This window comes from Choloepus didactylus, chromosome 9 (genome assembly GCF_015220235.1).
Source record: "Choloepus didactylus isolate mChoDid1 chromosome 9, mChoDid1.pri, whole genome shotgun sequence".
NCBI classification, from domain to species: Eukaryota; Metazoa; Chordata; class Mammalia; order Pilosa; family Megalonychidae; genus Choloepus; species Choloepus didactylus.
The window spans coordinates 127,979,046-128,002,286 of record NC_051315.1 but is presented as its reverse complement, the minus strand read 5'-3'; the positions used below and the strand labels follow the sequence as shown (position 1 = coordinate 128,002,286).

The following is a 23,241-nucleotide window of genomic DNA, read 5'->3' as shown; positions in this document are numbered from 1 at the left end:
GGTAGCAGTTTAACTCCAGAAACATTTATTTAGTACTTATGTGGTGCCCAGGGCTGAGACCCAACACTGAAGATAAAAGCTCCTACCACTTTTACCAGGACAACGGGTAACTCAGGTAATTTCCAGAGGGTGGTAAAAGCTATGAGAAAGCTGAGGATGATGACAATGATGAGCGTACGGCACGCAGAATAGATTGTCTGTGCCCCGGAGAGACACTGACACACTGGGTCCATGTCAGTGTCCAAACGAGAGGTTTTCCATCAACCCAGGTTTACGAGGCCTTTGGTGACGTCAGGAGCCTCTGTGTGATTAAATTCTGGGGTCACCTTCTAGACAAGGGTGTGGCCCACTACGGCTGGCACCTGGATTTGTAAATAAAGTTTTACTGGGACACAGCCACGTCCGTTTGTTCACCGGTTTCCATGCTGCTTCTGAACCGCCGTGGCAGGGTGGAGTCACTGTGACAGCGACTGGCCCACAAGCTTAAGACATTTACTATCTCGCCCTTAAGAGTTGCTGACCCCTGCCTTGGCCCTCCATTGATTTTCCCTCTAGCAGTTCTCAAGATTTGGTGTATTTACTACACTCTCCTTTCCCCTGGATTTTTTTTTTTATTCACCTGCCTTACTGTTACCAAAACTGATGAAGAGAGAAAAACATATTCTTTATTAAGGAGGGGTTTCATTACCTGGAGGAATATTCAAAAATAACCTTCCAATGCTCCAAAAAAAACAAAACAAGTGGCAACTGTTCCAGGACTTGACTTATAACGTGACAAAGTTTAGAGAACTTAAATTTAATTATCTGAAGGGCTAAATTGGCAGCCTTTACAAAGGCAAGTTCTTGGGACTCAGTGCTTTTGCAACTCCCCATCTTCTCCCTCTGCCAGAGTTCTGTTCCCCAGAGGCTCACCTTTGACATCATTAAAGCTCGTCTCTGAAAACCCTTCGCTCAGGTCGATCAGGGTCCCCTCGGACTTGCACCGAGGGAGGCCGCTGGAGTTGGCAGCTCGGATCCGCTGAGCCGCCATGTTGGAGCTCTCTTCCGGATGAGGCTGCTAAGGTCTCATACTTTCTCCTCCAGTAGGTCCAGCGATTGCCGCAGCTTCTGTCTCAAGCAACCAAAGTTCCCTATGGTGTCCTCTGCAACGTGCTTCTTCCTGAAGACAGGGGCGGGAAGAAAGCATTTCCTTTGAGCAAGTGACACATGCGTTAAACAGAAATTTGATGGGAAATGGGGATTCTTTTCTCCAGAGGACATTCCAATAAAGATAGCCCCATTTCATTTTTCCTGGGTCGAGAAAGCAGAGCGAGGAAAAGCGTGCTGGCGGCAGTCTGTGCCCGCTTCACGGGCTCCCTCGGCACAGACAACCCCAGCAGTGTTCCCTGGCCTGGCCTTTTGTGCCTGCTCTTCCTGGGGTACAACGGGGTTTGTCAAATGCACCTGGCAGGCCCATTCATTACAGGCAAAGAGAAGGACAGACCAGGATTTGTGCAGCCCCCGCTGCTGGTTCTGGGGCTCGGGAAAGGAGAAAAAGCCTTCCTCTGCCCAGATAATAGCCGTTCTCATCGTAGGAATGGCCCTGGGGGGGTTGGCTCCCGGCAGAGGGGCACTTTCACAGCCCCCTGCGGTGGGTTTTGAGAGTGTGTCAGGAGAACAGAAGGCAGAAGGCCCCTGACCACACTCGCCTTAAATTCTCTATGGAACAAACCCCCTCCCCCACCCCTCAAAAAAAAAAAAAAAAACAGCCAACAGTAATAAATGAAATACACAAGAGGCCATTTCAGCAGGTGAAGTTTATCCAGCATAACTTAAACAGATGAAGCCGTGGTGTATTTAGCAAACCCCTGTGTTCTCGCAAAGCCAGCGGAGGCTGTTGTTGCTAAAAAGACACAAGAATCCCTCCCGAGGCCGCAGCTTCTTCTTGGAGGGGGCACCCAGGGCTTGGGCATTTTAGGGGTTTCGGAGATGAGTGAGGAGCCTGGCTTTGAGCAGACCCCTTGCTGGGAGGCGTGCGGAAGCAGGGATTGTGGAGAGTGGGTTTCAATGCAATGAGCTCCACACGCTCTCCAATGGAGATGGCCACGGCTGGCCCCACCTCACTCAGCGCTGAGTGCAACCTGAGGGCTAGTGAGGTTCGCCCCAAAACTACTGAGTCCAGACAATGGGGTATGCAGTCCTTCATTCCCCTACGTGCTACCCAGAGATGCCTGGAAATGCGTTTAGTCCAGACGAGCCCCTGTTCTATGAGTAGCCCTGGAGGCCTGAGTGATTTCTGGTGTCGTTTCTGCAGCGGGGGCCGCTGGCTTCCTGCCTTCACTTCTGCCCAGGTCCCCCGTGCAGCACCCACAGCTACGGGGGCCACCGCTTGTGTTTGGTATTTAACTTCACTCAGCCTCAGTTTCCTCAGTTGTAACGCGGGGGTCATCCTAGCACCATCTTGACACAATCTGGGGGAAGAGTAAGTAAGATCGTCCACATGGGGTGCTTGGGACATGTAGACACACAGTGAATGGGCTGCCACACACGGCCACCATGGCCGTCAGCTGCGGTCTTGGGTCTGCGTGGCCTGTGGCAGTGGCTCTAGGAAGCTCACTGTCTCTCTCGAGGGCAGGCACCGAGCACCGCATCCCTGCACCTGGAAGGGCCCTGCAGAAGAGTGCGAGCCACGGAGAGAGAGGAAAGCAGGGGCCTTGGCATCAGAAAGTCTGTGCTGGGCTGGACACATGTGGGGACAAGAGTGCAAAGCTGCCATCCCGGGGACCACAGTGTCTTAAAAAGTGCCACACCCTAGAGCCCCAGGCTCACCGACCCCCCCCCCCCCACCTCCCCATCTGGCTCTCCAGTCCAAAGCCGGTATCCTGGGGGGAGCAAAGCCTCGGCCTCCAGCACACACATTTCTACTTGTAACTCAGGAATTAGCACGCATGTGAGTTAACTGAAGGCAGAATAAGGTGTCTCCATGGTTTCCCCCAAATTGAGGGGCATCGCCAATTGCCTCGACTCCAAAGTCACGTCCACCCAGAACCTCTGAACAGGAGTTTATTTGGAAATTGGATCTTTGCAGCTGTAACAACTAGTTAAGATGATGAGGTCACTCTAAACCCAGTCCTAAGCACCTAAACCCAATAAGCTGTCGTCCTTACAACAGGGAACTCTGGACATGGGTTGGACAGATGCTGCCACAAGCCAAGGACTGTCAGCGGCTTCCAAGAAGCCCAAAGAGGTGAGGAGGCTCCTTGGCCAGAGGCGCCAGAGGGAGCCGGGCCCAGCGGCCACCCTGGTTTTGGACCTCCGGTCTCCAGGGCTGTGAGACGATCCATTTCTGTTGTTTAATGCCATGCGGTTCACGGTATGTTTTTAGGAAAATAAGACAATTTCCTGGGAAGCTACAGTGTTCATTCAGGACTTCATTTCCTCAGTCCCACTGCCCCCAGCCCGACTCCTCTGCAGATCACCGTGCTTCGGGGAGAGAAGCCGGCACCGTACCCCAGGTTGGAAACACGGCGGAACTGATGCCAGAAGGGGTGCCAGTTGGCCTCACCTCCGGGTCCAGACGTGTTTACCCATTTCTGCTCCCCACCCCGTATTTCACCCTCCAGCTGGGCCCTTGCAGTCCCCCACCCCACCCCATCGGGGGCAGCAGCCTCCTGCCCGCTCCAGGACTCGGTGGCTGCTGTCTGCAGAAACTGCCGTGCCACAGACCAGGGGCTCAGTGAGGACCACCAGCCCCCAAGGCCAGAGGGCCACGTGGTGAGCCCTGCTGGGCACAGACTGTCCCACAGCTTTAGAAGGCATGACAACAGTATGTAGGAGGCTGGAGATGGTGGTTAGAGAGAGGGGGTGCCTCCTTCTTCAAGCTGCAGGTGTTACCTGCAGATAGTAACGACCACCTGTGAACAGAGAACTGGCCCCGGAGGGACCCTAATGTGGCTCTGCAGTAAGGGGAGGTGTGACAACTGAAGTAATGGCAATAACTCACTATGAACACTGCCCTAATTGTGATTACTTAACGACATCTGGCTAACGCTGACAGAGCTCTTTACGCCAGGCACTGGTCTGTGCATTTTGCTTTATCTTTCCCATGAACAACCTACTCCAGTGCCCGATGGGCACCCAAAACCTCCCAGTCCACACCCACGCCCTCCCCAGTCTTCACCATCTTGGAAAACGGCGGCTCCAGGCCCCATCTCTCTGTCACACACCCCATTCCCGGCAGCTCTACCTGCAAAACGCCCCCTTCCCGGCACCCCCACGGTCACCGGCTCCTACCAGGTCAGCCTGCTCCGATTTTAGGTATTCAGCACCATCGCCACTATCCATACAAGGACATCTCCCATTTCTTCCACAAAGACAGAGGAAGAGTCAAAGAAGGCAGAGAGGCAAAAGAAAAAGAAAAGAGAAAGAGAAAAAGCAAACAAACAAAAAAAACAAAACATGACAGCTAGAAAGTGACAAAAGGAAAGACAGCATTAACCTAAAGTAGGATAGAGTCAGACATCACCAATGCCAGGAGTCCCATAACCTTCCCCTATTCCCCACCCCCCCATATGCATTTAGCTTTGGTATATTGCCTCTGTTATATTAAAGGGAGCATAATACAATGGTTTAATGAAGAAACCTTGAGGGCACTATATTGAATGAAATAAGTCAGACACATAAGGACAAATGTTGCAGGGTCTCACTGATATGAACTAATTATAATATGTAAACTCATAGACATGAAATATAAGTTACCAGGATATAGAACGAGGCTAAAGAATGGGGAGCGGTTGCTTATTATGAGCAGAATGTTCAACTAGGGTGAGCTTAAATGTGTGGAAATGGACAGGGCTGATGGTAGCATGTTGTGAGAATAACTAACAGTGCTGAATGGTGTGTGAATGTGGTGGAAAGGGGAAGCTCAGAGTCATGTATGTCACCAGAAGGAAAGCTAGATGTTAAAAGATGGGAATGTATAAAACAGTGAATCTTGTGGGGGACAATGTCTATGATTAACTGTACAAATATTAGAAATCTCTCTCACGAACTAGAACAAATGTATGAAACTATAACTAGAAGTTAATAATAGAGAGGCATATAGGAAAAAAATATATACCTATTGCAAACTATTACAGTTAGTAGTATTTTAACATTCTTTCATCAACAGTAACAAAGGTACTATACCAATACTATACGAATCAATAATGGAGGGGGCATGCTTAGGGGAAAAAGAGGATGATCTGAGTTTCCTTTTTTTTGTCTTTACTTCTTTTCTGGAGTAATGAAAATGTTCTAAAAATTGAAAAAAAAATTGTATTGATGGATGCACAGCTGTATGATGGTACCATGGGCAACTGATTGCACACTTTGGATCTCTGGATAGTTGTACAATATGTGGAGAATCTCAATTAAAAAAAAAAATATATATATATAAAGCACCCCCCCCCCAAAAAAAAAAAAAAGGCATCTGAGCTCTCTTGGGGCAGCTTCCAATGGCTCCCAGGGCCCTCCTTACTGCCCCTGCTCTCCCCAGATCCCATCTCCTGATTTCCCTCCCTCCTTCCACGTACCCACTCTGCTCTCCTTGCTGCTCCCTCAGAAACAAGCCCTCCCCGTCGTGGGGCCTTTGCACGGGCAAGTGCCACAGCCCAAGTCCCGGCCTGGATGCTTGCTAGACTTGACCCTTCCCTTCCCACCGCTCAGGCCTTACCCATGTGGCTCCAGGTCAGTTGGGCCACGCCCAGTCCCCTCTGACTTGACATATCTTACCCTTCCTTGTGTCTAGTCTGATTCCCCCCGGAGAACGGAAGCTTGGACTTGGCTGCTTCTGCTCCCAGCTGTGCTGCTACGGAGTTGTCCACGTAGGTGCTCAGGTATGAATGAATGAATGAATTCTAACTGAACAAAGACGAACTCTTCAGGGAGATTTTGACTAAGGGCTTAACTGGGTGGCACCTCACGGACCTGGAGGGCCTGGCCCTGCACACTTGGCCACCCTCCACCAGGGACTGGGTCCACCCAGGAGACCCCAGGGCAGCCCCAGGGCCCAAGGCCCACCTGTGGTCAGGACGGGCAGCACGGGGCCTCAGCTCACCGGGGAGGAGCGGGCCGGACTGGAACTCCATCCCCCAACCACACCAGGGGAGCCACCCGGGACGGGAGCAAGCCAACCTCTCCTTCTCTGTCCCCCCATTTCCCGGCCCAGGGTCTGGGAGGACAGAAGGGCCATCAAAGCTGACTCATATCTGCACTCATAACCCAGGAGTTTTTCTTTTTTATGTAAAAGTTGATTCATTTAGAGGAAAAAGACTCTGCTTCTTGCTACTTCCCAGGAGCCAGGAGGTCAGCCGTGGAACCAAGACCATCTCCGTACACAGCATTATTTACAGATTCTGGTGGCGGACGGGCAACCTCGTCCCCACCCCCCCAAGCTTCATTATAGTTGTGACTCACTGCCCCCCAGATTTCAGAATCACAGAATATCCTTGGGGTGGCCCATCTGCCGACGTTGGGGCCTAAGGAACAATTTAAAAAACAAACCAAGAAAAAAACAATTTAACCCAAGCATCTCTGGGTTGGAGAATTTCTCCCACAGGACTCCAGGGCATGCAGGCCGGCATTTTCAATGCCTCTCCCGGGACCCCCGACTGGGAACATGCAGAAGGAAAGCTGGCACCCCTGCAGCTCCGCACGGGCCCCTGGGAGCAGCTGGGGAGGACAGCCCGTGGCTCCTGGTCCCTCCCCGGTGAATTCTGCTCATGCCTTGTTTAAAATGACTCATGCTCCACACTGGCTTCTAATTTCTGAAGTATCATGTTGATTGCATCAGATTTCTTCTAGGTTCAAAAAAAGGGTGAGTTTCGTTGCCTCTCTGTGGTTTCAGTGCCAGGCTCTGCCCAAGAAAGGGCGAGTTCCAGAGGCCCGTAAAAATCCACAGGTGTCCCCCCCAGCTTCCGCCTTCCCGTAAGCAACTGCCTGAAACCCAACACCCGGGGCTCTGACCTGATCTGCACCGTCCCTCTGGCTGCTCGCTGGGGCCTTGGGGAAACCCGGGGCCTTAGCGGGGTTACTCTGCATGTCTTGCTGGTAAGTTTGAGGAGTCCGTAAGGGAGGCAAGTGGGTGGCCGGGTGAGGCTGGAGCGAGCATGTCCACGTGCCTCTTGATACCTCCCACCCAGGCAGCCCTGAGGGCGGAGGATTCCACACCCCAGCTCCATCCTGCACCCCAAAGCGAGGTGATGGATCATGTGCCTCCGTGCCCCACACGGCAGGGCAGTAGCAGCTTGTGGGGAGCTAAGACGCGGCAGGTGATCCCCCTCGGCTCCCTCTCGCAGGTGGGTGGAGTTCCTGGGTGCCTGCTGCGGGGACACCAGCCCTGCAGAAGGACACTCGAAACCTGTCCGCACCTTAGCGGGTGCTTTCTCCCAGGAGACAGATTCTGTTCACTGGAAGCTTCCTTGGACCACCTGGAACACAAGACCCAGGGGCCTCCCAGGGAGAAAAGAGGGTGCCATGGAGGACACCGACAGGCAGAGGCCCCGCCTGACGCTGGGAGTTAGATCCGCTGTGAGAGTCCACGCTTTTACTGGAGTTCAACAACTGGGCTCAGCCTAACAACTGGTGACAGCAATTTGGAATTCTCGGACAGGCCACGGCCAGCCAAATGCGTAAGGGTGTAATGAGGCCAGTGGGCAAAACCACACATTCCAGCTCCCAGGAAAGGTGGGCCTCTCCCCAGCGCCACGTCCTCCTCGGACCTCCACCATCAAGGCCATCTCCATGAACGTCCGCCGAGCAATCACCTCTAGGGATGGGGTGTGCGCTCCACACCGGGAAAGAAAGAAATGTAAAAAAGCAGTTTGTTCTCAAGGGGTCCATTTCTGAGACAAATGCAAAAACTGTAAAACCTGGACAGGAAGGAGAACTGAGGTCCAGCGCTAGACACTGACCAGTAACTGGCAAACATTTGACCCTTATCTGTCCATCCAAGGCTGGTGTTATGGGGTGATCTGTGTCCCCCAAAAGATACGGTGAAGTCCTAACTCCTGTGTCTTAGTTTGCCAGGGCTGTGTAACAAGAGTACCAAGAACTGGGTGGTTCGAGCACTGGAAGTGTGTTGTCTTACGGCTCTGGATCTGAGATCGAGGTGCCGGCAGGACAAGGCTCCCGCCTAAAGGGACTCGATCCGTGCCTCTCCCCTGGCTCCCGAGGGGTGGCCGCAGTCCGTGGGAGTCCTTGGCTTGTGGTGGCACAACCTGCCTCTGTCGCACAGCCATCTCTCCGTCGGTGTCCCCATTTCCTCTCCTTCTAAGAACACTGGTCGCATTGGATCAGGGCCCACACCCTAATCCAGGATGGCCTAGTGTTAACTAAGCACATCCTCAAAGACTCTGTTTCCAAAGAGGGCTGCATTCACAGCACTGGGGCTGGGGCTTGAGTCGTTCTTGTTGGGAGACCCAACTGAACAACAACCAACACGCTGGTGCCCACGGCCATGACCTTGTTCAGAAAGAGGGTTTATGCAGGTGCCATTGAGGTAAGATGAGGTCACCCTGAACTGGGGTGCGCCCTGAGCCAACAAGACAGGAATCCTTACAATAGGGGAGCCCCAGGAGGCAGGGGGGAGGGCCTGGAGTGAATCATCTCTATGTGGGAATCGCTCGAGTGAATCGTCTGCACACCAACATCAAGCATGGCCGCCACCACCAGAGGCTGGAGGAGGTGAGAAGGCCTCTCCCTGGGAGGTTTGAGAGAACATGGCCCTGCTGACACCCCAATTCCAGTCTCCAGAGCTGCGAGGCGACACATTTCTGTCATAAGCCGCCCAGCTGTGACGCTTTGCTATGGCAGCCCTTGGAAGCTAAACTAAGACAGCATCACCCAACCAGAGACCGACATCACATGAGGACCCAGAGATGCTGCGGGCACTCTGCTGGGGTGTAGGGAGCCCCCGCATTTGTGAAGTGCCCACCCAGTCAGGACCTTCCTATTCACTCTCGATTTTTATTGTGGAAAATGACACTAGAGGGGGTTGGAGCAATGACTCCGAAGGTCTAAAGATCAGGAGGTGTTTTCAATGGCCAGTGATGAGATGAGAAAATCTGAGACTGGGGAATCTCGGGGTTTGATGGGGATGGGGGTCAGGGATTACAGGGGAGGGAGGGTCGAATCACCCTCCATGCCCAGCCTGAGTGAGACCACATCTTCTTGCTGCGTGGCCTCCCCTCCAACCGACTGGATGCCCAGCAGTGGGCAGTTCTTTCCTGGTGTGTTGGGCGGATCCATCACTTCCTTGAGTAAAAACAATAATAGACTCTTCAGTGGCTCCCCACCGTCTGTAGAAGACAATCCAAATTCCCCAGCACCGACCTGCTTTCCATCTCCAAACCACACCACTGCCCTTGGACCCATGGAAGCCCAGCCAAGGCAACTGCTGGCTCCAAACCCCTTGGCTCCAAAACAGCCCCCAAACTTCTGCCTCTGGGATGCTCCCCACCCCACCTTCTTGAAGACCCATGGGGCCCCCAGTTTCTGCTACATTAAAACCCACCCTTTTGAAGAGGACCCCCTCAAAGACTACTCTCCTGATTCACTGCCAAGGGGAGGCCTCTCTCCTCCTGGGCTCTCTTGGGACTCGTGGTCTACCCCGAACACCAAAGCTGGCGCACTGCACCCCAGTCCTTAGCTCCCTAACCTGACTTGCTTCCTTGAAGGCTGCAGAGGTGGCTGCTCTATCTTCATGTTTCTTGCCCAAGGTGGTGCTCAGGGCCGTCTGTCCATGGAGGAAGGTTTCATTCAACACCAAGGACTCAGGCACAGGTAACCCCAAAGACACAAAAGAGCATGGGACCAGGCCCCTTCCCTCCACCTGTCTAGAATGCACCTGGGAAAACATCATGAAACTGACTCCCAAGAAGGCCAGTGACCACAGGCAGCCCAGCAGGGCGCAGGGTGGGGCAGGCCTGCGAGCTGTGGCCGGAGAGGGTTGTGTCCACTCTGTTGCCGGGCACGCGTGTTCCTGGGTACCACGAACACCTGGCTGTGCCCCCGTCTGTCACATGTGCTAGAGTGAGAACGCCATCTCCACTTCCTTCTGCCCCATCACCCTGCCGCAGACCGCGACGGGAGTACAAGAGTGAGCACGTGTGGCTTGTCGAGGGCTCGCCACGCATGGTTTTAGGAGGACGTCCGGCACGGTGGGGGTCTGTGGTCTGCCCCATTCAGCCACCCCGCCCTGGCGGTATAGCTCACCAGCACAGGCTGGGGGCAGAGTCTCGTGGGCTGCACGGACAAGAAATGCTTCCCAGTGCTGGTCCCTGGCAAGCAGCCAGAAAGAAAGAGGGGAATTATCTCTGAATCTGGTAACATGGGGGCACACAGAGTGGTGGGTGCATTTGCCTGAGGCTGGCCAGGGGGCTGGGAAGACACCGAGACTCAGGTCCCATCTGACACGATAATCAAGACTGCAAAACGCCAGCACACTGTGATTTCCAAACAGCAGTCACTGATTTACCACCCTCCTCAACACACACACACACACATTCAAATGCTATTTATTATTTTTCAATCAACTCCTTTTGACAACTCAAGTTTACTTTAAAGGAGACTCTCTCTCGCTCCCACAGAAACGCTGGTATATCTTTTCCTGAACATATTAACTTAAAATGGGAAAAAGAGAGTTCCTCTTGGATACCACTTTGGGAAACGTGCTCTGGTGCCTGTCACTTGTTTTATGGATGAGGAAACCAAGGCTTGTTGGGTTTTTCTGAAGGGGGTTTTCCCCTGATGTTCATTTATGAGTTAAAAGGCTCGATTCAGATGAGCTAGCAGGGAGGGGCAGGCTCCAGGGTTTAACTGCTGTCCCTGGTTCTACTAACAGGTCTAGCTAGTGATTTAGCTGTGTCTTAGTATTTGATGCCATGAAGAAATGACAGAATCCAAAGGGGGCAGAGTTGGAGCCATGGTCCTTATGCGATGCCACGGCAGAGAGCAGCTCACACAAGCGGCTGCACTGAAAAATAACCAGCGAACAGGCTGCCTGCCATTTTAATCCGATGCAAACACCACTGGCCCTCGGCTATGGCTCAGGAGTGAGGATTAGTCCTTAGCTGGCTGGTTTCGAGTCTGCCTCTCAGCCTTAATGGAAGGGAAGGAACCACTTCTATTTTTTCCACCAGTTTATCAAAGGATGCAAAAAAATGTGTGAAATGAATGAATGAATTTCCCTCCTAAAAAGCTCCCATGGCCATGAATTACTGATCAAGATATCTGGAGCAATAGACCAATTACTAATCAATGTATTTCATCAATATCTCCTAAAAGAATTAGAGAGAACAGAATTCTTTTACCTACTTTCATCCCACTCACCCTAAAATATTCACAGCACTTATTTACAGTGGTACAAAAATGGAAACAACCCATTTGTTACCCAACAAATGAGACTGAGTGGACTGAATCTACAGGAAAGGTTACATGCCCATTAAAATTCATTTTCTAAGAATATTCAATAGAATGGAAAAATCCATACAACACAATATGGAGAAGAATTAAAATCACAAATTTTATAAAATCTTATTCCACTTTGAGAAAATGTCTATTTTATCGAAAAAGAAGAGGCAAATTTCACACTAACTGCTGACACTGATTATCTCTGGGTGGCAAGTACATGGATAATATTTTCTTCTTTTTACTTTCCTTCATTTTCCTAAGCTTTCTACTTTTTATACTAAAAAGTGCATTTTATAAAATGAACTCCCATTTTTATTCACAAACACCAAGATTAGTACAGTGATGTACTAATCCCAGAGCACCTACAGTGATGTACTAATCCCAGAGCATCTACAGTGATGTACTAATCCCAGAGCTCTTACAATGATACACTAAGCTTTCTACTTTTTATACTAAAAAGTGCATTTTATAAAATGAACTCTCATTTTTATTCACAAACACCAAGCCATGATTCCAGCAGGTTCTTTCCAATCTTGCAAGCCATTTTCTAAGTATGTATGAAGGCACAAAATCTCAGGGGCTAGTTCAGAACGGCTGCAAATATTTGACAGAGCACCTACGATAATGTACTAATCCCAGATCTCCTACAGTAATGTACCAATCCCAGAGCTCTTACAATGATACACTAACTCCAAAGCACCTACAGTGATGTACTAATCCCAGGGCACCTACAGTGATGTACTAATCCCAAAGCACCTACAGTGATGTACTAATCCCAGGGCACCTACAGTGATGTACTAATCCCAAAGCACCTACAGTGATGTACTAATCCCAGGGCACCTACTGTGATGTACTAATACAAGAGCACCTACAGTGATGTACTAATCCCAGAGCACCTACAGTGATGCACTAATCCCAGAGCTCTTATAATGATACACTAACCCCAAAGCACCTACAGTGATGTACTAATCCCAGGGCACCCACAGTGATGTACTAATCCCAGAGATCCCAGAGCTCTTACAATGATACACTAACCCCAAAGCACCCACAGTGATGTACTAATCCCAGGGCACCCACAGTGATGTACCAATCCCAGGGCACTTACAGTGATGTACTAATCCCAGAGAGTCAAAGTCTGGGCTTCCCAATTACAGCTCTGTGATTTCAAATCTCTTAATTTTTAAATGAAAAAAGACAAGTACTCTGTTCCTCCCAGTTTTGTCATTCTACCAACCAGGAGACAAAGAGCTACCTAACAGAAAATGTGGGAAGGTAAAAAAGCCAATGCAGAAAGGATCCTAAAAAAGAGCAAGGCCCGACCACAACAAGGAGCATGAACCATCCTGACCTGGCTTCTCCTAGCAGGAAAGTCAGCTGGTGAGGCCAGCAGCCAGGAGTGAAGTCAAACAGCCCACCGCGTGGGACAAACGCCAAGCTGCCGGTGGACATGGGGTAGCCCTGGCTTTTACTGGAAGCACAATGATAAAATTTGAAAAGGTTAGATGTTCCTTTCTGAACACTCTCACTGACACACTGGGGTGTGTTTAACTTTACACATTTTTATTTTTGAGGGACACATTCTAGATTTTTTTTTCTGCTCTTCACTCAAACAAGTATCTATGAAGTACAGAAAAACATAAAGAAATAAGAAAAATATTATTCCACTGAACAGATGTTCATAAATTACTTAACCATTCCTCGATGTTACATGTCCAGGTTTCCAAATTTTTGCTACGATACACGGCACAGGAAGGACCATCTTTAAACCTAATCCTTCTTAGCATTTTGGATTATTTTCCCAGGCCGACTTTGTAGTCGGTTATGAAGCATTGCCAAAGGTTTTCTTGGAAGGCTGTGCAATTTACAGTCCCGACAGCAGTGGGTGTCTGCTTCCCACCCCTTTGCCAGCAGTTCAAGAAAAGTTTGCTAATCTGGCAAGTGGGGAATGGACTACTAAAGTTTAAATTCATGTTCCTTTAAATGCATGTCCTTTTGACCGTTAGTCAAAAGTTTTTCAAACACTTACCACTTATTTCCTATTTTGTGGACTATAGTTTTGCATCCTTTACTCAATTATATTCTAACATGTTATCTTATCAGCTGCAAATATCTTCTCCACTCTGTTGCTTGCACTAATTCATTTGCTAACTTGACAGCATCTCAATTATGCAACTAAATCAATCTTTCCTTTGTTCTCCTTGAAGAAGAGAAAGGCCTTCCTTAAGGGGTAATTACATATATATACACTTCAATTTTCAGCTGCTTCAACTGTTATAGGCCATCATGATTTAATTTAGAACACAGCCTGAAGAATCTTTTTTCCTCAACTTATTGGAGATTGGGATTTATCTCTAGCCAAGCTTTGAGTATAAGCAGATAAAAAGTAATTTTCGCTTTCTGGAGACTGAGTTGATGAAAGGGCAAATGGTGTTGACCAGAACGTCAGATAGGAGTGAGAACATTAAAATGTCTAAACCGATGGCACATATTTAATTAACTGTGATAAACCTGAAAGCTGCTATATGAATCCCATTCTGCTATATGAACCGCTGTTTTCTCATGCAGAGCCTGTTTTATAAATAAAAGCTCTCCCTCCAGAATCAATGTGATAAATCTTAATCTCTCAATAAACTTTTTTTTGCACAAAAAACAATTGCAAGTCAATTTGAATATTCTTTTTTTGATCTGTTCCATGTGATCTTTGTCTCTTGTGCCCTACTGGGAAATTCAATAAATATTCCCATCTATTTTCTTTTACTTAAAAAAAACTGGCTTGTGTACTGACATTAATGTACAGTTAACTTATTTTGCTGCTCAGTAAGGAACTTCACAAAATTAATTAGCAAACAGCTAAGCAATTACTCTTGCATGAGTTCCGGAACAATTTGTTCCCTCTTGACCGATGTGATGTCAACTTAATGTATTTTAAATGTGTATATGCACTAGAGTCTGCATCTGGGCTATTTTGTGTCATTAGTCTGCCTGTTTTATAGCAATATGTACCCTTATTTAACTACAATAGCTTTACAATGTTTTGCTATATTATATGGAAGGACTAGTTTCCACGCACCATTCCATTTCAATGTCCTATTAGTTATTTTTATCTATTTTTTTCCTTCTAAATGAATAATTTAATAAAATGTCTCCCCAGCTCCTCATTCCCTCAAAAAAGTAATCCTGATGACTGTGATTTTGCTGGAACTGCATTGGTAAGGACTGACATCTTTCCACTGTTCCATCTTTCCTTCTAGAAACAAGGTCTGGGGAGCTGCTTCTAGAAATGGCCAGAGAGTAAGCCTCCATTGCCAGCTGCCCGTGTAAGCCCCAAAGCAGACTCAGTCAATACTAAACAAATGGGCAGGGCTGGGTTCCAATAAAACTTTATTTATAAAAGCAAGCGGAGGGCCATGGCTTGCTGCCCCTGGTGTAGAGGCTGAGAGCCTGGGGGATCTGTCTAGAGCCGGATTCAGAGCTCAGCACCACCACTCGCCAGCTGGGTGGCTTTGGGCAAAAAAGCCATGTGACCTTGTAAACTTTGGTGTCCTCAGCTGCAGAATGGAAACAAACAGGGCCCATGAGGCTTCAACGAGATAATACAAGAAAAGCACTTACACGGTGCCTGGCACCCAGCAAGGGTTGAGTCAGTACTGAAGTAGTAATAGCAAAGAAGCAAATCTTTAAAAACTCTAGAAGAGTTTCCTTCAGACAACATCAAAACATTTTAGATTTGGGTTTTGATTCTGTAGCCCCTGCGAATACCATCTCTTCTCCCTATTAAATGTCTGACACACCCAGGGGAGTGAATCTCCCTGGCAATGTGGAATATGACTCCCAGGGAGGAATGTAGACCCGGCATCGTGGGACGGAGAACATCTTCTTGACCAAAAGGGGGATGTGAAAGGAAATGAAATAAGCTTCAGTGGCAGAGAGATTCCAAAAGGAGCCGAGAGGTCACTCTGGTGGGCACTCTTACGTACACTTTAGACAACCCTTTTTAGGTTCCAAAGAATTGGGGTAGCTGATGGTGGATACCGGAAACTATCAAACTACAACCCAGAACCCATGAATCTCGAAGACAGTTGTATAAAAATGTAGCTTATGAGGGGTGACAATGGGATTGGGAAAGCCATAAGGACCACACTCCACTTTGCCTAGTTTATGGATGGATGAGTAGAAAAATAGGGGAAGGAAACAAACAGACAAAGGTACCCAGTGTTCTTTTTTACTTCAATTGCTCTTTTTCACTCTAATTATTATTCTTGTTATTTTTGTGTGTGTGCTAATGAAGGTGTCAGGGATTGATTTAGGTGATGAATGTACAACTATGTAATGGTACTGTAAACAATCGAAAGTACGATTTGTTTTGTATGACTGCGTGGTATGTGAATATATCTCAATAAAATGAAGATAAAAAAAAAAATGTCTGACAGGTATTGCTGGGAAAGAGAAGTGATTTATTTCTACACCTAGGCATTTTAAAGTGAGTAATTAAAATGTCGTTGTAAAAAAACCAGCTAAAACACGACCACCCATTCTTATAACCTGGCATGCTCGGCTCTACAGCCTTCCCAAGTTTGCCACAGCTCAGCCCTTCCTATTTTGTCCCTTTTACCTTTTTGTCACAAATTGTCTTCTTCCATGCTGGTTCCCTCCCTGCTGCGCTGCCACCAGCTGCACTTTTACTTTCTTTCCTATAATTTGGCCAATAACCAATTCAGACACACCCTGAAGCCATTTAGAGCATCCAAGGGATTTTTTTTTTTTTTAACAAATCAGTCTCTCCAGTGGCATCTCACTGCATTTAGAATAAAAACTAACCTCCCACCGTGGCCCCAGGGCCCTTGCACGGGTGATCCCCTCTGGCTGGCCAGCTTTATCCCAGGAGCTTCACCTGGCTGATAACTTTTGCCCCCCCCGCAACACAGCCGCCCTTGCTCTATTCTGTTGTTTTCTTTACAGCACTTGCCTTTACCTCAGCTCATCCCTTCTGGTTTATTTCCTGGCTTCTTCCCAGAAGAAAAACTTCCTGAACAAACTCCACCTTGTCCTCAGATGAATCGACTCTCAGAACAGGGTCAGGTGTGAACTAATCGCTCAAGAAAATGGGTTAAGGTAACCCCACACCAGGGGAGACTCCACAGAGCCTCATTCACACCTCCCTGTCGTCCCGCAGCGCTCAGGGATGGAAACCATTCAATCAATCCTAATTACCCGCGTTAATGTCTTTTTTTGCTCAAAAATTTCAGGAACTCTTTGCTTGAGGGGTGGCTTTCGTCCTCAATAAAGAGGAAGACGGCAGCTTTTTGGTCGCTCAGAGGCTGAACCCCCACTGCACACTGACCCGGAACTAACAGCCTGTCCCCGCGGGTCCTCCACTGGATGAGACCGGGGACAGGGGTGGCTGCTGCCTTATTCAAAGCACCCCCTGTCCCCACCTCGTGGGTACCCAGGAATTCCTCCTTACCTGCACGATCTCACAGAAGTTACAGGAAAGTCAGGATCCCCAACTCATCCAGCCTCCTCTCTCTCACTCCCAGGGCTGGATAATATACACAACCCCAGACCCTGAAATTACACAACCTATGGACACGGCCCAGACGCCGTAAGCACCGGCTCGCCCCCACCCTCCCTGAGGGCTGGGAATGAGAACCTGCATCCCATTCCTGCAGGGAACTACGGGTAGTGGTGGGACCCGAGAGGCGAGTCAGCTGCGGGGCTCTCTGCTCCCTGGCACCCACCATGCACCCCTGTTATGCTTTAGGATGAACCAAAATGCTGGCTGAATATTGGCACTTTGATTTGGCTCAACCTAATACCCACATCCTGAAATAATTCCTTGCACGTCTATTCATAAAGCAAGCGCCACCTAGAATTTCCAGAACGGGGTTTTAAAGAAGGGAGCAAAGAGGCGAGACTGCCCACAGAAAGGGCACGGACAGGCTCGACACACAAACACTCCCTGTGGACGTGCAGGGCGGACGCCAATCCCAAGGGCCACCCGGACGCAGCGAGGCAACACACGTGCTTCCAAAAAATATTAACATCCACCTGGATCAGCAGAGCAGCTGATTTCCAGACATTTACCCGAAGAAGCTGATCAAAGATGCAGAGAGAGACTGACTTCTGCAAATGTTCACCTAAGAGGTGAAAAGGAAAAACGGATGGAATTCTGATATGTGAATGATTGGATGCCAAAGAGCCAACTAAAAGGCTTTAAAAGAGCATTTTAAAACACGAGAGACTGTTAGTATGCTGAATTCAAAAAGCATTTTCCCAACAATATTACAACATGACTTCAATTCTCTTTCTGTGCGTGGCGAGGCAACATATTAACAAAATGCTAATAGAAACTGTAGCTGTGGAAAGTGAGATACCAGGCAATCTGTCATTTTTCTGAGTTCCTTAAATCTTCGAAAAGCAACATGTTACCCCTGAGGTGGGGGGATGTCATCAAGTGGAGAGTCCTCTGTCTCTGTGCTAACTGAAGCCATGGCCGCCCCCCAGGTGCCGCTGTCCCTGTCCCTCCCACCCGGGGCAGAGAAGGAAACCTACCTCCCCAAGCCCAGAATAACACTTCACAGGCTAAGCAGGGCTACTCAAGTGACCCAGAGGGAAGTCACCCCGCTTTCCAAATCTCCTCCTGCACAGAAGAATTCAAATGGGGAAATGCTCCTATTTTAATCCCTGGGATGTGCTGGTCCCCCAGCCAAGTCCTTGCCCATGTGCTGATGTCTGTCCCCAGCGTGGAGGCCTCCTGCTCTGAGGACGCCCCAGGCCCCTCGCCCGAGGCCCTCCAGCTCCGAGCTGCCCCGGGAAGTGTTTGCCCCCTCCTCTTCCTCTCGGCGGTGTCGCCTCTCTCTCTCTCAAGTCCGGGGTTTCTCAACCTTGGCCCTAAGGACATGTGCGGCTGAACAGTTCTCGGTGGAGGGGGCCGCCCGTGCTTGTAGGACAGTGAGCAGCCACTTGGCCTGGACCCACCAGATGCCAACAGGACCCCCTAAACCCCACCCCAAGTCGTGATGACCAAACGCGGTCACACAATCTCGGATAAGAAGGATCTTGAGCCATCCTTGTATTTCCCACACACCCTGCACAGAGCAGCCAGATGACTAAATGGGGACAGCAGAGCACAGCCCTTGAGGCGCTCTCTGGAGCCAAGTTCAAAGCCTGTGGCCTTGGGAAGTTGCCCAACCTCCCTGTGCCTCAGTGTCCCCACTTGCAAGAGGGAGGGGCCACAGTAGCCGAGGCTCACCCATGGGATCGTGCACACAGCCTGTTTAGCTCGTGGACCCGGTCACAGTGAAGGCCTGGAAGTGCTACCGGTCACACTTTTTACCAGCACCTATGGGCTCGTGCATAGGCCTATTTTTTCACCAACAAGTTTTCAGAGTCCACGTGAGACACCCCCTCCCTTGCTGCTTCCCAGCTGCACCACCGTGGTCTGGAATGCAATGATTTTTGCTGCCACCAAGAATTAAATCGGGTTGGACTGATGGTTGTTTTATTAAATGAGGTAATACAATTTCTTCATAAACCGCTGATCAATCACTTCCTAAATCTTATCTCCATTGGTAGTTTTTGTAACTACAGGCTGCGTATAGTTCAGCAATAGTCACTGAGCCTTCTTTTTCTTTTCCCTGGTTTGAGCTCCTCCAGAACAGACCCAGGGGCTCCAGGTTTTACAGTGACACAGCAAGTAACGCTCGTGAGCAAGTACATTTTGGAAGAAACCAAAATGCCGCCAGGCTGTGAGACTGAAGCGCTAGCCGGGGAGCTGTATACCTTTTCTTATCACCCTCCCTGGAGGCGATAGCTGAGAGGCACCTTCTCTGCCTGGTGTGGCCTCCTGCTTCCCAGCTTGTCTTTCTGTGTCTTTCCCATGCACACTTCAGACAACGGGAACCCAAGAAGAAAACAGAAGTCAACCTCTCAAAGCAGAGGGCCTGCCTGTATGGCAAAAATTCGCCTTGCCTTCATACTGCCTGAACACACCTTCCCAAGATCCAAAACCGTCAGGCCATGCCCCATCACTGCTCGCCACATTCCTGAGGCATGAATCTGTGGTAACTACGCCTCTCCAACCAAGGAGCTATTTGAAGAATCTTGCTCAGTCACCTCAAGAGCCACATGCTGGCATTTCTTCACGGTAACTGAATGGAAGTGCAGCTCATTGAGACTTTAAAGCAAGGCACTTTCACTAAGATACGGGAGCTATGCCGCTGATTAATACACTCAACCCGCTGGAAAACAGGGGGGCAGGGACCAGGGACTGACAGACCCAGAAGAAGGGGGCCCCTGCAGCCGACGTAGCAAAAACCAGGGGTTGAGACGTTCTTCCCTCTCCAAGCAGAGTGACCGCAGGAGCTCCCGAGGCCACGGTGACCCTTCCAGAAAATCCCGTTCCTTCGGGAGTGGCCCCGCCAGGCTGCAGCAGTAGATGCGCCAACTGCAAACATGCTTAGGTATCCACAAACAAACCCTCCTGCACAGTCACAAGTGAAAATCAAACACTGCAGCAAAATCCCAAATAGAAACTTCCATCGGTAGGTAGAAGCTGAGTGGGAAGCCAGCTGAGGGTGAGAGAGAAGGGTGGTTGGGGGGCAGGTGAGCCCCCGGATAAACAGCTCCACATCCGAGGTTCTTGCACAGCTGGAAGGAAGAGGTGATGGAGCCTCCTCTCCCAGAAGGAGAAAGGGCTGCAGCGCGGTGAAAGCACTGGCAGGGGAGCAGGCCACTCAGCCAAGGCCTGAAGATTTCACCTCCTCCCCCAGTGGCCAGGCCTTCCCTGTTTTAAATCCACAGTTAGGGTTTTAATGCGTCTTTTGGCACAAACTGAATCTCAGCCTTCATTGATATACCAAGAGAAAATAATTCTGGAAAAAGACCAGGGAATGGAAACGTTGTTTGGGAAGCCTTCATTTTTACTGAGAGCTAGATGGATGCCTGTCTTCCTCCAATGCATTGACCTTCCCTGCAACCTTTAAGAGAAGCAGGTTGTATCATCACCCCACTTAAAACAAGAAAAAACTGCGAGTTTTCCATATCCAGCATCTAGCCTCTGGCCCCACAGCTAAGACACAGAAAAGCCCAGCTCATACAGCCAGGGTCCGTGACCCACCTCTAGGTCTTCTGGTGTGGTCCTGGGTTTTCTCACCAGATCCTTAGTTTCCTCATCTGTAAAATATCACAATATCTCCCTCCTCCTCCCTGAACTGTAGTGAAGACTAAACTGGAGAGATGGTGTGGCCCAAAGAAGGAAACCTGGGATTTTGCAGGTAGATGTGAGTGCAAACAACAGCTCCAGCTGTGTGCCTTTGGACAAGTTACTTAACCTCTCTGAACTTCCATTCACATCACCTGTAGGACAGGGATTGCACTACCTGCCTCACCAGGTGATGCAGGAACTCGGTGGCCATTGTTCTTTATTGTCTTCCCTGGAGAACCAATGGTCAAACACAGACCTGTGACCCCAACAGCTAGGAGCTAGGGCTCCAACAAACTCATGGTCCCCCCCAAATCTCAAAATTCCCTGCTTAACGTTTTCCCTTGGAGCACCAGCATTTATTAAAAACCAAAGTTACCATACTCAGTGGTGTCACTTTCTTCCAAACTTGAAATTCCTCAGTTTGGGCAGAGTAACTATTCTGGTTTGCTAATGCTGCTGTTCTGCAAAATACCAGAAATGGATTGGCTTTTATAAAGGAGGTTTATCTGGTTACAAATTTAGTCTGAAGGCCATGAAAATGACTAAATGAAGGCATCAACACAAGTATACCTTCACTGAAGGAAGGCCATTGGCATCTGGAAAACCTATGTTAGCTGGAAAGGTACGTGGCTGCCATCTACTGATCCTGGGTTGTGTTCCAGCTCCACTCTCAGCTCCTGTGCGTTCTTCAAAGTGTCTCTGTTGGATGCAGCACCTCCTTCTGTCTGTGAACACTTTTACAGGACCCAGTGATTCAATTAAGACCCACCCTGAATGGGTGGGGCAACACCTTCAGGGAAATTATCCAATCAAAGGTCTCGCCCGTAGTTGATTGAGTCACATCTCCATGGAAACACTCAATCAAAGAATTCCAACTTAATCAACACTAATACCTCTGCCCTCACAAGTATGCATCAAAGAACATGGTGTTTTGAGGGACATAATACATCCAAACTTGCACAGTTACTTAACTTCTTGGCACTTCCATTCCCTCATCTGTAAAATGGGGATAATATCATTGACCTCTTAAAATTGGGTGGACAATATATGTTAATTCAGGCAAAGTTCCTGGAGAGTGCTTGGCACAAGGAACCTCTCCCTGAGTCAGGGTTTCTCATCCTTGGCCCCTCTGAGGTACCGTTTTGGACCTGACCGTTCTTGATGGGGAGAGAGAGGGGTGTCCTGTGCATCGTGAGATGTTGAGCAGCACCCCTGGCCTCTACCCACTAGATGTCAGTAGCACCCTCCCCCCAGATGTGATAACCCAAAATGTCTCCCAACACCACTCAATGTCTCCTAACACCACTCAATGTCTCCTGGGGGCAGAAATCCCCAAAGTGAAGCTACTGTGGATGTGGTTATTTATCCTACTCCTTGACCCTTAAATCCAAGCCACTGGCCAACTTGTGGCCCTCCTGGCCTTTCTTGCTTCCTTTTCGCTCCATTGCCCAGCTGGCTGCGGGCCTCCGCATCTCCACCTATAGCCCCCAAAGGGCTCCCCTTTAACAGGATTTTCCAATCTCGGCTGCTGACGAGAATCAACTGGGTGCTTTCATGCTGTGCAGAGGCCCAAGTCCCAACCCAGGGACTCCTCAGGACTTTTTCAAAGCTCCCCCAAGTCATTCTAATGTGTAGATAGGGCTGAGAATTAATGATGAGGAAACCAGCCTGGGCCCACGCACCCATCCACCCAGTAATCTACAAGAGTCCCTCCACCTAGGATCCAAATCCCACTCTCTTAGTCTCGACTGCAAATCGTTGCCTGACGGGCTCCTCCTCCAGACCCAACCAAATCCTCCCTACCTGTGAGGACTTGGCCCAACCCCAAACCCTCTAAATCACCTACTGTTTGCATGGCCTCTTCACTCGGAAAAAATTCCACTGGTTCAACATCCAAGACGCCATCGGCTTCGGCCCCACCGCGTCCCACCCAACCATCCAACAGCAACAGGGCCTTACGCTGGATGGACCTCAACACCTGACCCTCGAACAAGGCCCCTCCCGTCCTCCCGTCTAAAACCCAAGCCCATCATGCTTGGCCTCGGCTCCACTTTTTTTTTTTTCTTTTGCTATTCTGTTCCCCTTGCTTAGAATGTTCCCTCTGCCTCTCCTAAGCCTGGCCAAATCCATCTATTTTCAGGACCCTGATGTCCAGAAAACTTTGTCTAGACCACTCTGCTGTCACTGACCAACCACGAAACCACCTGAGGGCACAGCAGCTCTTTCTGGGTGTTACAAGAGCTGCTGTGTCAACACTCTCGCCGCACCTAACTCGGAGGGAAAGTTCCTCTGCAGGATGTGCACAGGCACACAGAGAAAGCACTCCTGGGGTAGTCATCCCCCTACAGGCTGCAAATCCGGAAAGCCTGGGAGATGCGAGCCCTGATCATCAGACATTTTAACCTCAGAGATCGACTTGTGTCTTGATAGATAAGTGGCTGCCGGAGCCAACGAAGTCGCCCACAGAGAGCAGCCGCCCTGCCCATCGATGTAGCCTCAGGGAACCCGGGGCACATGGGTGGTGTTCACCCCCGGGGAGCTGGCGTGGTTGTGGCTGGTGGGCAGAGAAGCCTCCCCATCCCTGCCGGCAGCACAGGGCCAGCCAG

At 49.6% G+C, this 23,241-nt stretch overlaps 1 protein-coding gene across 2 annotated transcripts in view; it reads right to left on the bottom strand.

Moving 5' to 3' along the window:
• SH3BP4 (SH3 domain binding protein 4) overlaps positions 1-23,241 on the bottom strand; it is a 114,301-nt gene that overhangs the window by 20,318 nt on the left and 70,742 nt on the right. For both annotated transcript variants that reach the window (XM_037849636.1, XM_037849637.1), the window contains one exon: positions 913-1,159. In XM_037849636.1, coding sequence (XP_037705564.1) covers positions 913-1,030 — 118 coding nt within the window. In that variant the 5' untranslated portion in view covers positions 1,031-1,159. The remainder of the gene's footprint in view (positions 1-912; positions 1,160-23,241) is intronic.